This window comes from Pleurodeles waltl, chromosome 2_1 (assembly GCF_031143425.1).
Source record: "Pleurodeles waltl isolate 20211129_DDA chromosome 2_1, aPleWal1.hap1.20221129, whole genome shotgun sequence".
Lineage (NCBI taxonomy): Eukaryota > Metazoa > Chordata > Amphibia > Caudata > Salamandridae > Pleurodeles > Pleurodeles waltl.
Genome location: NC_090438.1, coordinates 776,738,651 through 776,751,240, shown reverse-complemented (window position 1 = coordinate 776,751,240; position 12,590 = coordinate 776,738,651). Strand labels below are relative to the sequence as shown.

Sequence of the window (12,590 nt, the reverse complement as noted above, 5' to 3'; positions counted from 1 at the left end):
TTTCAATGTAGTTTTTTCTCTTTTTTCACTGGTGTTGCTACTGCTTCTTTCCCTGGGCCCAGCTATGGGGCTTTGGAAAGTCTTTTCTTCTTGTAAATTTGAAAGGGAGTGTTTTAAGAAAGAAAAAAAAACTCCATAGAAATAAAGCATTTTAGCCTGTTAATCATTATAGTCTGCATTGCTGTTGTACACATGTATATATGGGTTTGGTATGAAAATTGTCTACTAAAAATGCTATATATTTTTTGTGTATATTTTCATACTTATACATGTGTGTATTTTATGTATGCTCCGGAGTCCCCGCAAGAGGGCGGGAATATTCAATATTTATGACTTTGATGAGGATACCCCTGGAATAGAACTAGGATTTACAGGTAAGTAACTTATCCTTCTTGGCAAAAGTGGGTGCAACCATCCAGTACGATATTAAGCTTACAGGGAAACCTCAAGGAGTACCTGATTCCTTCTTCGCGTAGAGCCCGTTTCACAGCCGTGAAGGTGGCACTTCTGGCCTGGACCGCTGCCATGAAATCTGAGAACAGGGTCACCTGTCCGCCCCCTATTTCAAATGGGCCTGCGTCGAATGTTCTTTGATGCAGCAGGTCACGGTCCCTGTAGTGCAGGAGTTTAGCCACTATCGGCCTAGGTGGCCTCCCCGATGCCAGCGGACAGGCCGGGACATGGTGTGCCCTCTCCAGCGCAAAGAACGCATAAGGGGCCTCTTGTCCATAATCAATCGCAGCCAGGACTCCAGGGAGGTCACTGCATCCGGCATCCGGCCCCTCCACTGCGCCCTGGAGCCTATACATACATTGTTATGCCGACTACGGCCCTCAGCATCCTCGGCTCGGTGTTCAAGTCTTTGGATCCACTCACTAAGTTGGGCAATTTGGGACTTCATTGTTTGATGAGCAGGCTGTAGGTCCTCCAGCACTGTCTCTGCTTCCTTCACCCTATCAGACATCTTGTGATGAGCAGTACATAGGTGGCTTAATTTGGTGGATACCTTGCCTATTTCTTGACTCATGGTCAGTTTGATATCCTCGATTGCCCCCCAGTATCCTATTGAGGGTGTCATGCTTGTTGGAGGGCATAGAACCCTCGTCCGATTCGCCTTACATCCGTGGGAGATCAGGGCATGAGCCAGTCAAGTGCGGTCCCTGTGATTTGGGTCAGAGTTTACCCATGGTCAACATGCACCAATTATTGGGTGAAGGATTGGCACCATCGTGTGTGAAAGCAGGTACCAGGGCGTTGGAGGTAGCCTTTCGGCATGGGCTTTGGTTCCCACCGGTCCCGCTTGTCACACAGGCGAAGCAAGAAGGGTGTCTGCGTGGGCCAGGAATCAGAGATCAAACTGGTTAGCGCAGCAGTGTCTGGGTATGTACATCCAAGATGCCCCTACAACCCACTACAGGGGGCCAGGCAATTCCACTGACATTTGCTTCACTCCACCGTCCGTCTCAGGCTCATCACACAGGCGGACAGGTACGGCCAGGCAACAACGCCACGGTTCACCCAAACCAGCCTCCGTGTATTGCTCACTAGCTGCAGCCCATACACAGGAAATAGTGAGCCGTCACTGGTGAGCCTGGACTTCACTGCTACCCACAGGCTAGTGCCTACGGTTCACGCCTGCACACGTCAATACCACTGAGGATCTGCCTGTGGCCCCCGAAGAACAGGTCCGGTGGGGGCCGCGGGCAGAGCCCCTCACTGGGCCCCAGCTCGTTCATAGTCTAGCCCCTGATGGGGTTCTGTCCGATGTCACCCCAACCCGGTTGTGCCTGAGGGAAGCTCGAGCTTCAAGCGTTCGCTGTCAGCACCTGTGGGGAGGGGGCCTGCCCACTCGGCTTCCCTCCCGTATGGGCCTTCCCGCCACCTCAGCAACAGTCTCGCAGGGCCTCACCCTCCAGTAGCTCCAACAGGACTCCCGCGGGTCCCCGCCGCTAGGTCAGGCTGCCTCTCGTGTGCCAAACAGGGGGGCCCGCTCAAGCACCCTGTCTGCTGTCCACCGCTTCTCACCTCCTCCAGTCTCCCTGGAGGGGCCCAGTCACTCCTCCCGGACACGGGAGGCCTCATTACTTTGCCGGCAGCGCTCAGCTGCTCCAGTGCGGCAAGCGGGTCAGGCTGCGGGGCATCCTCCGAGGCGACCGCTGAGGCCCAGCCACTCCCTCCAAAGGGCCCAGGCGCAGGCTGCGCTGGCCACACAGACGGGCCCAGGGTCCCCGGGCTTCGCCGTCCGACAGGCCCTCCCAGAGGCGAGCCCCCGACACCGTTCCCAGGTTGTGGGCCGACCTGGAGCTCCGGAATTAGGCGTCCGCCATCTTAGCTAGCTAGGCTCCTCCCCCCCACATTGCAGTGCATTGTTTTGCTAGCCTTAGGCCAGGTGCCATATATTTTCTTCCATTTTTAAAATTAGTCTTTATTAGGATCTTGTAGTTACATAAAGAGAAACAAACAGTTGCAAACACACTTTGGTCTTGGATTTAAATATAAAGTTATCTTGAACAAAAATATTCACTGTTGAGGCAACAAAAGTGCAATTCTTCCGGAGATTGGAGTGTTTGAAGACTGGAACAGTCTATGTGGAATTCTGGATAATGGGCATGGTCAGCATTTGGCAAGAGTGAGATGGGTCCAGGGCTCCAATAGTCGAAGGAGTGCACTCATTTGTCAGTCCATAGTTTGGTTATTCATGAAAAAACTGATTGTGTCACTATTTAAAAAAAAAAAAAAATCCTAATGGCCAGATGTACATTGCTTCTTCTACTCAGTGAGCTAAGTTGATGTACATAGGCAGATGGGAACAATTTGCAGATTTGTGCATTAAGGCGAAAGGAGAAAAAACATGGGCAGAACTGCACAGGTGGTTCTAATATGGAATTGCTGTACAGTTACAATAGCTACTTCTTTACCTGAGTTCAGCACAACCTGATGTTGGTTGGGAGAACTGGTGAAAATAATTCCGTGTCCATTATGACCCTTTGGGAGTTTTCTAAGGCGAAATCTATTAGACTGTTAAATATACATCAGAAAGAACTTTAGTGAATATAAGTAACTTTGCTAGCATTCACGTTTACTTTAGTAAAACCTGTATTTCAGTTCTTAATTCTCTTTGTGCCTAACATTTTGCTGTTTGATTTCTAATTTATGCTGATCCTCCTTTTCAGTGTATTCTTCACTTGACTGTTCATGCTGTTTGTCTCATGTTTCATACACATACACTTTATCTCACTTCCTACATTCACTTTCTTCATTATGTCTGGTTGGTTTGTAGTAAGATATATGTATTCATGTGATGCCCTGTACCACCATGTTTTAATATGTAATGATCGTTCTTCACGTAATCGCTCTTCACCATCTCACTGTCATTTCTCTAAGGGCAAGCAAAGTGAAGGAATTAATGTTCATGGTGCTCATTGTGCTGTGAAATGAGCTCTGGGATGCTTTGCTTGTAATTATCGTTCTTTCCCCGGCCTATTCTGATACTACTAACGTTGTTTTAAAAATAACATCCTGTTCCAACCTCTTTGTATGTCCTCTGCCTACTCTACTGTTATTTTAAAAATGGGAAATCACTTTTCAATTATTATACTTTAGAAATACGATAAATCAGTGAAAGTAGTTGTGAATTGATTGACCAAGACAAAGCTGTTTTGTCAAATGAATTTATCACCCAGGCTTGACAAGAAGTCTTTGAGATTGCCATGTTTAAGTGACACCACTCCTCTTAGGACTCTTATGTTTTTTCTCTTTAAATAACCTGATGAGTGTGTTGTTTCCTTGCAGCCATAAGGATGGTTATAACAAATTCTGCTCCTGGAAAAGAGTATGGACAAGTAATGGTAAAAGTGAACCTAGTCCAAAAGCATTTATGGCTGATCAGCAGGTTCCATTTTGGGTAAGTATAGTAGAATGGAAACCCTTTTAGGTAGGCTGATTTTTTTAATTTTTCTGTTAATCTGTTTATTTTATTTTATTAAGAAACATTCAAACTAATATTTGAACATAAACTCATACGTACTGCAGTTTGTTTATTCATATACAGTTTACCATATATTTTGTGAATAATGTTCAGTGATTTTCAACATAACAATGGGTTAGAGAGAGTCAATGTACAGGTACAGTGATATTAGCAAGTTTACCATCCTCTTGAATGAACTGTGCTTACATCATCCACTTTAACTTGCTCAGCACTCAACCCTCTTTAACATTCTCGCCCCTCTGCTTCCCTTATAGAACTCCCTTTCTGTTGCCAGTATTGCATAAGAATCTTAGTATTGAATCCTATCAACAGAATAAAAATATTTGTATACTTGGCTGTTAGACCTGACAGGTGTAGGTAATACTCATGCTGTGTTGACAATGTGTATGTTGAATACAATTTTTATGTACCCACACAGTGTGTGAAGTCTCATTTGTGCCGTTCATCATGGTTGTGGTGGGGAGGAAGTGCTGTGCCCTTGCTTTATACATTGCCTCTGTGATAAGCCTGGCTGCTCTGTGCCAAGCTAAACAAGGGTGAGTGCAGGTTATACAGTGAGTGTAATACCCACCCCTGACAAGAGTGGCAATATTCTGCATTGCTGGTACCTTGCCGCAGCCAACCAGAATGTGCCACCTCCAACATTTGGTGGTCAAGCAGTGGGCTAGGACTTGCAATTACACAGCACGACATGATAACCAACTGAGTGCCACAATTTCACATTGGTAAAAGTCTTCCTCTGTTCTTAAATGGGTCCCCATAAAGGGACAGTGAGGTGACCAGGAAGGAGGGACTCAAATTTTCTTTTCTGTCCTCATATACTTTGGTTTGGGTACTTCCCCATGTCTGTGAACAAGTCTGAAGTCCTACCGGAAGTAGAATTTGAGCTGGTGACCTGGACACCTAAACGGTGATGCAGCTCAAGGAGGTCTGCCAGGCAAAGAGGTTGGCCTAAGGGGAAAAGCCAAGAAGGCTGAGTTGCTGGAAGATTTGAGGGCCTGGGCCACGGCCCAGCCCATGGACCTGGGCTAAGTCCCAGCCCATGGAAGAAGCACATCGGGGGAAGACCTGGGTCATGGGGAAGGGTCCGAACACGACCTGACTGGTGATTGATGGAGGAGGAGAGCCCTCTGTTCCTAGATGTAGGGGACCCCTTTATAACCGGTAGTAGCGTCTCTTCATGGAGCCTGTCCCCAGAAGAGCTGGAGTACAGGAGGGAAGAAAATAAATTAAAATTGGAGCTTGCCAGAACTGCCAAGGAGCAGGCCATAGGCCGTAAGAAACTGGAAAAAGAGCAAACTAGCTGAAATGAGACTAGCCATGGAAGAGAAAAAGATGGCATATAAACTTCGTCTTTGAGACATATACATAAGAGATCTACAAATAAGGTCTAATACTAATAATGGTGGCAGAGCTCCTGCAGTGTCTAACAGCGACAGTAGAGTTTGAATCGCAAAGGATATGGTACAGGATTACCAGGTGGGGGATGACATAGATAAGTGGTTGGCAGTCTATGAGGTGGCCTTAAAGGTACACCAGATCCTGGAGAAGAGCTGGGAAGGCAGTTTATGGCAATACATATCCCCCACTGGGAGGGCACCCTCCTGACTCTAGATGTGGGGGACCAGACCACCTACCCTGCTATGAAGACCATGTTGGGTAGCAAGTTTGGTCTGACCCCATAGAAGTACCGTCAGAGGTTTAGGGCCAGCTGCAAACTGGTGACCCAAACCTGGGTTGACTTAATCGACTACGCAAGGAAGGCTCTGAAGGGTTGGGTGTTGGGCGGTAAGGTGGAGGATTATGATGGATTATACATCCTAATCTTGAGGGAGTACTTCCTAGAGACCTGCTTAACCAATCTGCTCCAACACCTGGTCGACAGCAAGCTGATGGACTGAAGGAAGCTTGCTGAGGAGGCGGATCTTTGGGCTACCACCTGAGTGTCCAGAAAGATTGCTGGGGGAACTCCAAAAGAGGGGGCCAGGGTCCCCACTAGAGAAAAGAGGAGGGTGACAAAAATAAGGAGTCTTCTAATAGTCCCCATAAGGCACCCTGAGGAAAGGTCCCCCAAGGAGAACATCCCTGGATAAAACTCTGGCCTCTAAGAACCTTAGGTACTACGAGTACAGCGGGTACGGACACTTCATAGGAGATCCTAAGTGTCCAAAGCAGGTGCCCCTGGCCGCTGAAGGAAAGGCTCTGGGCATGCCCAGCGTAGCAATGGGGGAGAAGGGAGCCACTGATAGTGGGGGGCAGTCTAGTGGTATTACCCTAGTGTCCCTGGGTGAGAGTGAAATGGTGCCCTAGATCCAGGTGCCTGCCAACACTGCAAAATATAGGCAGTGGATCACGGTCAACGGGCAGGATGTGAAGGCTCTGAGAGATACTGGGACCAGCCTGACCATGGTAAGGAGTCAGCTGGTCTCCCCAGAGCAGGTCATCCCCCAGGCCACTCATCAAGTGGTTGTGGCGGACAGCAGAGAGGGTTGTTTCCTACTGACACAGGTGCCCTTTGAGTGGGGTGAGGTCTCAGGCCAGCTAAAGGTCACGGTAAGCTCCGCCATGCCAGTGACCTGTCTGCTGGAGCACACTATCTAGAGAGAAATGGAGCTTCGGCTCATATGGAAATTTTGGGGTTACCCGACTGGATTTGTGCTACCAAACGATCCATGACTGCCCAAGAAGGGAACCAGATGGGGTTGGAGTATGGAATAATGGCCCAGCCCCCTGCTAAGAGGGGAAGCGGATGAGGACTGGGAAAACCTGCCTCAGAATGTACCATCGGTGAGATGGACATGGAACTGGCAGAAGCCGCCTCGGCATCCATTGAAGATGACATTACTCCTCCTTCTTTAAGAATTAGCCCTGCCGGAGACTGCTAAATTGCAAGAGAAAGCGGGACCGACCAGGGTGGAGTACTGAAGGACACAGAGAGTGCCCCACCCTCGAGGTCCTGAGGCGGCAAGCTGAAGCCCAAGCAGCTGTTGATGATTCCAGAACTCATCACATCTACTAGTAGGACAGTCTGCTGTATAGTGAGCCAAAGACTCCTAGGCAGAAGGCCCACAGGGCCTTGGTGGTGCCCCAGTGTTATCAGGCCTTTCTGCTGAAATTGGCCCATGACATTCTCCTGACAGGACATTTGGGTCGGGACAAGGCCTTTGTGTGGCTTGCCCCTCTCTTTTATTGGCCCAGGCTCCCGATGTCTTCAGATGCAGTCTGCAGGACCTGTGTGGCCTGCCAGGCTAGTGGCAGGGCTCAAGCTCAAAGCTCCTCTTCAACCCTTGCCCGTCGTTGACACCCCATTTTAAAGAGTGGGCATTGGCATATTTGGGCCAATAGATCTGCAGACGGCTGCTGGGAACCGATTTATCCTAGTTCTGGTGAATCACGCTGCTCGGTACCTAGAGGCAAGCCCTCTAAAGACTACAACTGCACCAGCAGTGGCGAAGACCCTAATGGGATTTTTTTACTCAAGTGGGATTCCCCAAGGAGGTAACATCTGACTGGGGCACGAACTTCATGTTGGCTTACATGCGAGCCATGTGGGAGGAGTGTGGGGTGATGTTTCAGTTAAAAACTCCTCTGAGGACTACAACTGCACCAGCGGTGGCGAAGACCCTAATGGGATTTTTTTACTCAAGTGGGATTCCCCAAGGAGGTAACATCTGACTGGGGCACGAACTTCATTTTGGCTTACATGCGAGCCATGTGGGAGGAGTGTGGGGTGATGTTTCAGTTAAAAACTCCTCTGAGGACTACAACTGCACCAGCTGTGGCGAAGGCCCTAATGGGAATTGTTTACTTGAGTGGGATTCCCCAAGGAGGTAGCATTTGACTGGGGCACGAACTTCATGTCAGCTTACATGCGCGCCATGTGGGAGGGGTGTGGGGTGATGTTTCAGTTCAAAGTTCCTTAGCATCCTCAAACTAATGGGCTTGTGGAGAGGTTCAACAAGACCCTAAAAGGCATGATCAGAGGCACTGAAAGAGTAGGATATCCTCTTAGCATGCCTGTTGTTTACCTACCAGGAGGTCCCCCAGAAGAGAGTGGGTTTTAGCCCCTTTGAGCTTCTCTTGAGGTACCCACTTAGGGGAATCCCTGAGTTTGGTCAAAAAGTCTCGGAGCAGTCACCAAAGGGGACGCCCAGGGATGTATTAAGCTACATGGTGGCCTTCTGGAGCCAAATGGCTGAGTTGTGGAAGCAAGCCTCCTGCAACTTGGAAACCAGCCAGGAAGTCATGAAAGAGTGGTAGAATAAGAATGCCACTCCAGTGGAGTCGACACCTGGGCAGAAAGTATGGGTGATAGAGGCTGTGGAGCCGGGGGCCCTCCAGTATCGGTGGACTGGGCCCTATGAGGTGCTAGAGAGCAAAGAAGAGACCTTCTATCTAGTGGATCTCAAGAACCCGAGACAGCCCCTCCAGGTGCTCCACATCAATCACCTCGAACCATACTTCGAGAGGTCCGAGGCCACTATGCTCATGGTGATGGGTGGGAGAAAGGTGGAGGAGAGTGAAGTGCTCTCCACCCTCCTGACCTCTGCAGAGAGGGATAGGTCGGTGGAAGGAGTGATCCTGTCCCCCACCCTTACTCTTGATTAGCAGAGGGACTGCCACTAAGTGTTGGGACAGTTCCCCTCACCGTTTTCTCTTATCCTGGGGGCCACCCATCTGTGTATCCAAGAGGTGGACATAGGCGACAACCTCCTTGTCAAGGGCAAATCTTACAGGTTGTCGGATAAGGTTAGGTCCAATATCTAGGTGGAAGTGTCTAAGATGATTGCGATGGGGGCCATAGAACCCTCTATAACCCCATGGTCTAGCCCGGTGATGCTGGTACCAAAACCTACCCTGGCGGGCACCATACACAACCTAAGGTTCTGTGTGAACTATAGGGGGCTGAACTCAATGACTCGGACAGATGCCCACCCAATACCATGGGTGGATGAGTTGATCGATAGGTTAAGCGCGGCCCAGTATTTAAGTACCTTCGACCTCAACTCCGGGTATTGACAAATTGCCCTCACCAAGGGAGCCATGGAGAAAACTGCCTTCTCCACTCCAGATGGGCATTACCAATTCAGGGTCATGCCCTTTGGACTCAAGAATGCCTCTACCACTTTGCTGAGGCTGGTGAACCAGGTTCTTGCCAGTATGGAGACCTTTTCAGCTGCTTATTCAGAAGACATTGCAGTCTTTAGTAAAAGTTGGGAGGATCATCTCCTCTAGGAGGTACTCCAGGCTCTGCAGCAAGCGGGCCTCACTATCAAGGCCAGTAAGTGCCAGATAGGGCAAGAGTCAGTGATATACCTGGGGGGCCGGGGAACGGTGCAGCCCCTCCAGGCCAAGATTGAGGCTATCTTAGCCTGGAAACCCCCCAAGACCCAGATGGGCGTGAGAGCCTTCCTGGGTCTTGCTGGTTACTACTAAAGGTTCATCAGAGGCTGCAGCACCATTATGACCCCCTTGACGGAGTTAACCTCAAAGAAGCAGCCCCAAAATGTGGTTTGGACCAAGGCCTGCCAAGCTGCATGTGACGCTCTCAAGCAGGCTATGTGTACCGCACCGGTGCTGCGACCCTGTGATTATTTCCGGGAGTTCGTCGTTCAAACAGACGCCTCCGAACATGGCATCTGGGCAGTCCTCTCTCAGTTGAATGACAAAGGCCTTGACCAGCCGGTCCCCTTCATCTCCCAGCGGCTGCTCCCTCAGGAACAGTGTTTTTGGACTATATGTCTGATTTCGGCGTTCAAATAAGAGTGTTGAACTACACAGACAAGTTCCTTCCTCTTCCCTTCTCCTGTCCTCAAATATACTCTCTCTGTTGTAAAATTTTCCCCGTTTGTACGAGTCCCTTATGAGGTGTTTGGGATACCCTCTTGCCAATAACTTCTGCTGTAAAACTTCGCCATTCTTATTGAAGTCCTGTAAATTTGTACACTTTCTATGTAGCCACAGAAATGGACTAAACGGGATTCCCTGTTTATAGCATCTTTGATGAAAGCTATTATAGTGGAGAGTTGTGTTCCTTGCTGTCGGTTTTGTGTACAGTGATACCTCAATTTTCTGATCTTGATGTTGTATTCATAGATCCAGGACATCCACTCATGTTGCTGTTATGGTAGGGGAGTGATTTAGTATGGATAAATGGTATACGGATTGGAGTGGAAGACTGATTGAATGGGTGTGAATGATAGTTGCATTGAATTATGTATATAAGGTGTGCTTGATTGAGCTAGGGGGTGTCGTTCTCTCTATATTCTTTTCATTACATTTTATGTGACATTTCTCTCTCTTTCATTTCTTGGTTAAATATGCATTATAACTGGTATATTAATGTTCTGAGAAAGTAATGCTTATGTTTATAATCAACTGGATGTAAAGCTATATGCAATAAAGAGAAATATTTTGTATATTTATGGGCTCTATGCATATGATGTCTGAACTTTGTATGGTATAGATATTATAGCTAGGTAACGTTTTGTGTATACGTATACAGCCATTTCCCCTGATAGTGCTGTCCTGTATATATTTTGTTCAGGGGCCCTCTTTTTGTAATTTTATGGGGACACATGTTAGACCTGACACACTTAGGTAGTGGTTCCCAGAGTGTTTTCATTTTTCTCTAGGAGGTTTTGCTGATTTGCGCAAGGGGCCCACCACCCCAGGGCACTTTCCCAAGGTAAGTGCAGACAACATCCTTCCATCCACCTGGGCGTGGCGCTAGCCTGTGTGTGCATACTGGCACACAGGTGGTTTTCTGTATAGATATTGGTTCTGGCATCCCATTCCATGGTGTGCACACTTGCACATGGGGATTCTAAAATGAGCGCTGAGCCTGATAGCGCAGGCCAGTATAGGTACACATGGCCCATTGTGGTGGCTGTAACCTAAGTGTCTAGCCTGCCTCTGCAGGCTTGTGTGTGCACCGGGGCACATGTGCCCAGGGGATGCGGAGCACCAATACGTGTTCACACTGCCCATGAAAGCTGCTCTGCCCATAAGGCAACATGGGATAAAGGAGTCTTATTAGGTCTGTCTGCAACAGTGGATTGCAGAGGAGCAGCCTCATGATGTTTGGTATCATTGGATTCAGAGTGACAAACCCCTCGATTGGTAACAATGGGCATATTATTAATATCCTGGAACTGCCACTTCTTGAAAGTGACATTTCTAGATTCTAAAATGCTTTGTGTGTCCTGTAATTTCGGCTTCATTCCACTGGGTGCGGGTGAAGGGCAAGCGACAGATGTAAAACTTGGGCATCCAGAACAACATACCCCTGCCATTTGGGGCCTAGGATAGATTGATTGGAGGGAGAAGTTTTTGTCTCTCACAGCCAGAGCATGGCCCCACTAAAGATAAACATCTACATTCCATATCCTCAGACGGATGGGGAGGAAATTTAGGTGAGATATCTGTGGTTCAAAGAAGAACCCTTTGAACCATCCCTAACTTCAAAGGCACACTTTAGTACAGGGAAAGTTGAATCTACTGTGACGTGGGAACGGTACTGCTGGACTGCGCGATGCGCACTGCCAGAGGAATCTTTTGCGCACAGAAGGATAGCTGTCCGAGGAAGTGATCCACACACTATTCCTGTTTTGTTGCTGGCCTGAGCCGACTGCCTGCTCCGGTGTGATAACCTGAGGTGTGCTCTCCAAGGGCAGGTTGGCTGCCCCCAGTTCTCTGCGAAGATCCCTGTTCTCTGCGGAGATCTCAGAGACATCAAAGACCTCCTGTGAGGGATTTACATCGTCTGTCGGTACCATCTGGAGAGTGGTGCCCTCTTCTGTGCCAACATCGTATGCCGGACTCCACCGGGCAGCAGTAACGTGAGTGTGGACTAAGTATTGTGTCTGAAGACCGGAATTACCTGGTGCTAAGCCTGCAAGTACGGCCCGCACTTCAGGTGAGTGGTCCTTTATCCTGGGGACCACTTCATGCCGAGACATTATGTGGTGTGAGCAGGATCACCCATTGCGGGGCCCTGTGTGACCCTCTGTGTCGGGTGAGTCGCATTTCTCTTGTGTGACCCTCTGCTGCATGCTTATTGCGTGCTGTGCCCCGTTCATTGGCTGCGACCCTCGGTGGTGGGGATGCACCCGGAGTTGGGCTGTACACTGGCTCGTGAGGTATGACTGAATTTACACCAAAGTGTGTGACCAGGGAGTTTGGTGTGACTAAAGTCATTGCGCACCAGACGTTGTGCCTCATTCCAGGGAGGTACAGAAATGAAGTTCCTTGTGTGACCGGGTGGTCTAGATCGACTCAAGTCATCGATCGCTAAACATTGTGCCTCATTCCAGGTGCGGGATATACAATGTTCATGGGAGCATTCTGGAGTGTCTGGTGCAGTTCAAGTCATCACGCACCAGACTAGTGCCTCCTCGTGAGGAAATACCACATTGGAATTGTCTTTGGAGTGATCGTATGGTCGGGGCGATTCAGGTAATCGGGCCCCTGACGTTGTGCCTCCTTTTTGTGGAGGTACAGCACTGAGCACTTTTCACTGGGAGCATAACCGTCTGGTGCAACTCAAGTCTTCTTGCACCAGACGCCTTGTAAAGGAGTTGAGGACCTAGTAACTCGTCAT

The 12,590-nt window shown here is 48.9% G+C and overlaps 1 protein-coding gene across 6 annotated transcripts in view; it reads left to right on the top strand.

Moving 5' to 3' along the window:
• The window catches only part of KDM1B (lysine demethylase 1B), a 639,352-nt gene that overhangs the window by 159,026 nt on the left and 467,736 nt on the right, over window positions 1-12,590 (top strand). For all 6 annotated transcript variants that reach the window (XM_069218247.1, XM_069218264.1, XM_069218273.1 and 3 more), the window contains one exon: window positions 3,793-3,904. In XM_069218247.1, the coding sequence (XP_069074348.1) occupies window positions 3,793-3,904 (112 nt within the window). The remainder of the gene's footprint in view (window positions 1-3,792; window positions 3,905-12,590) is intronic.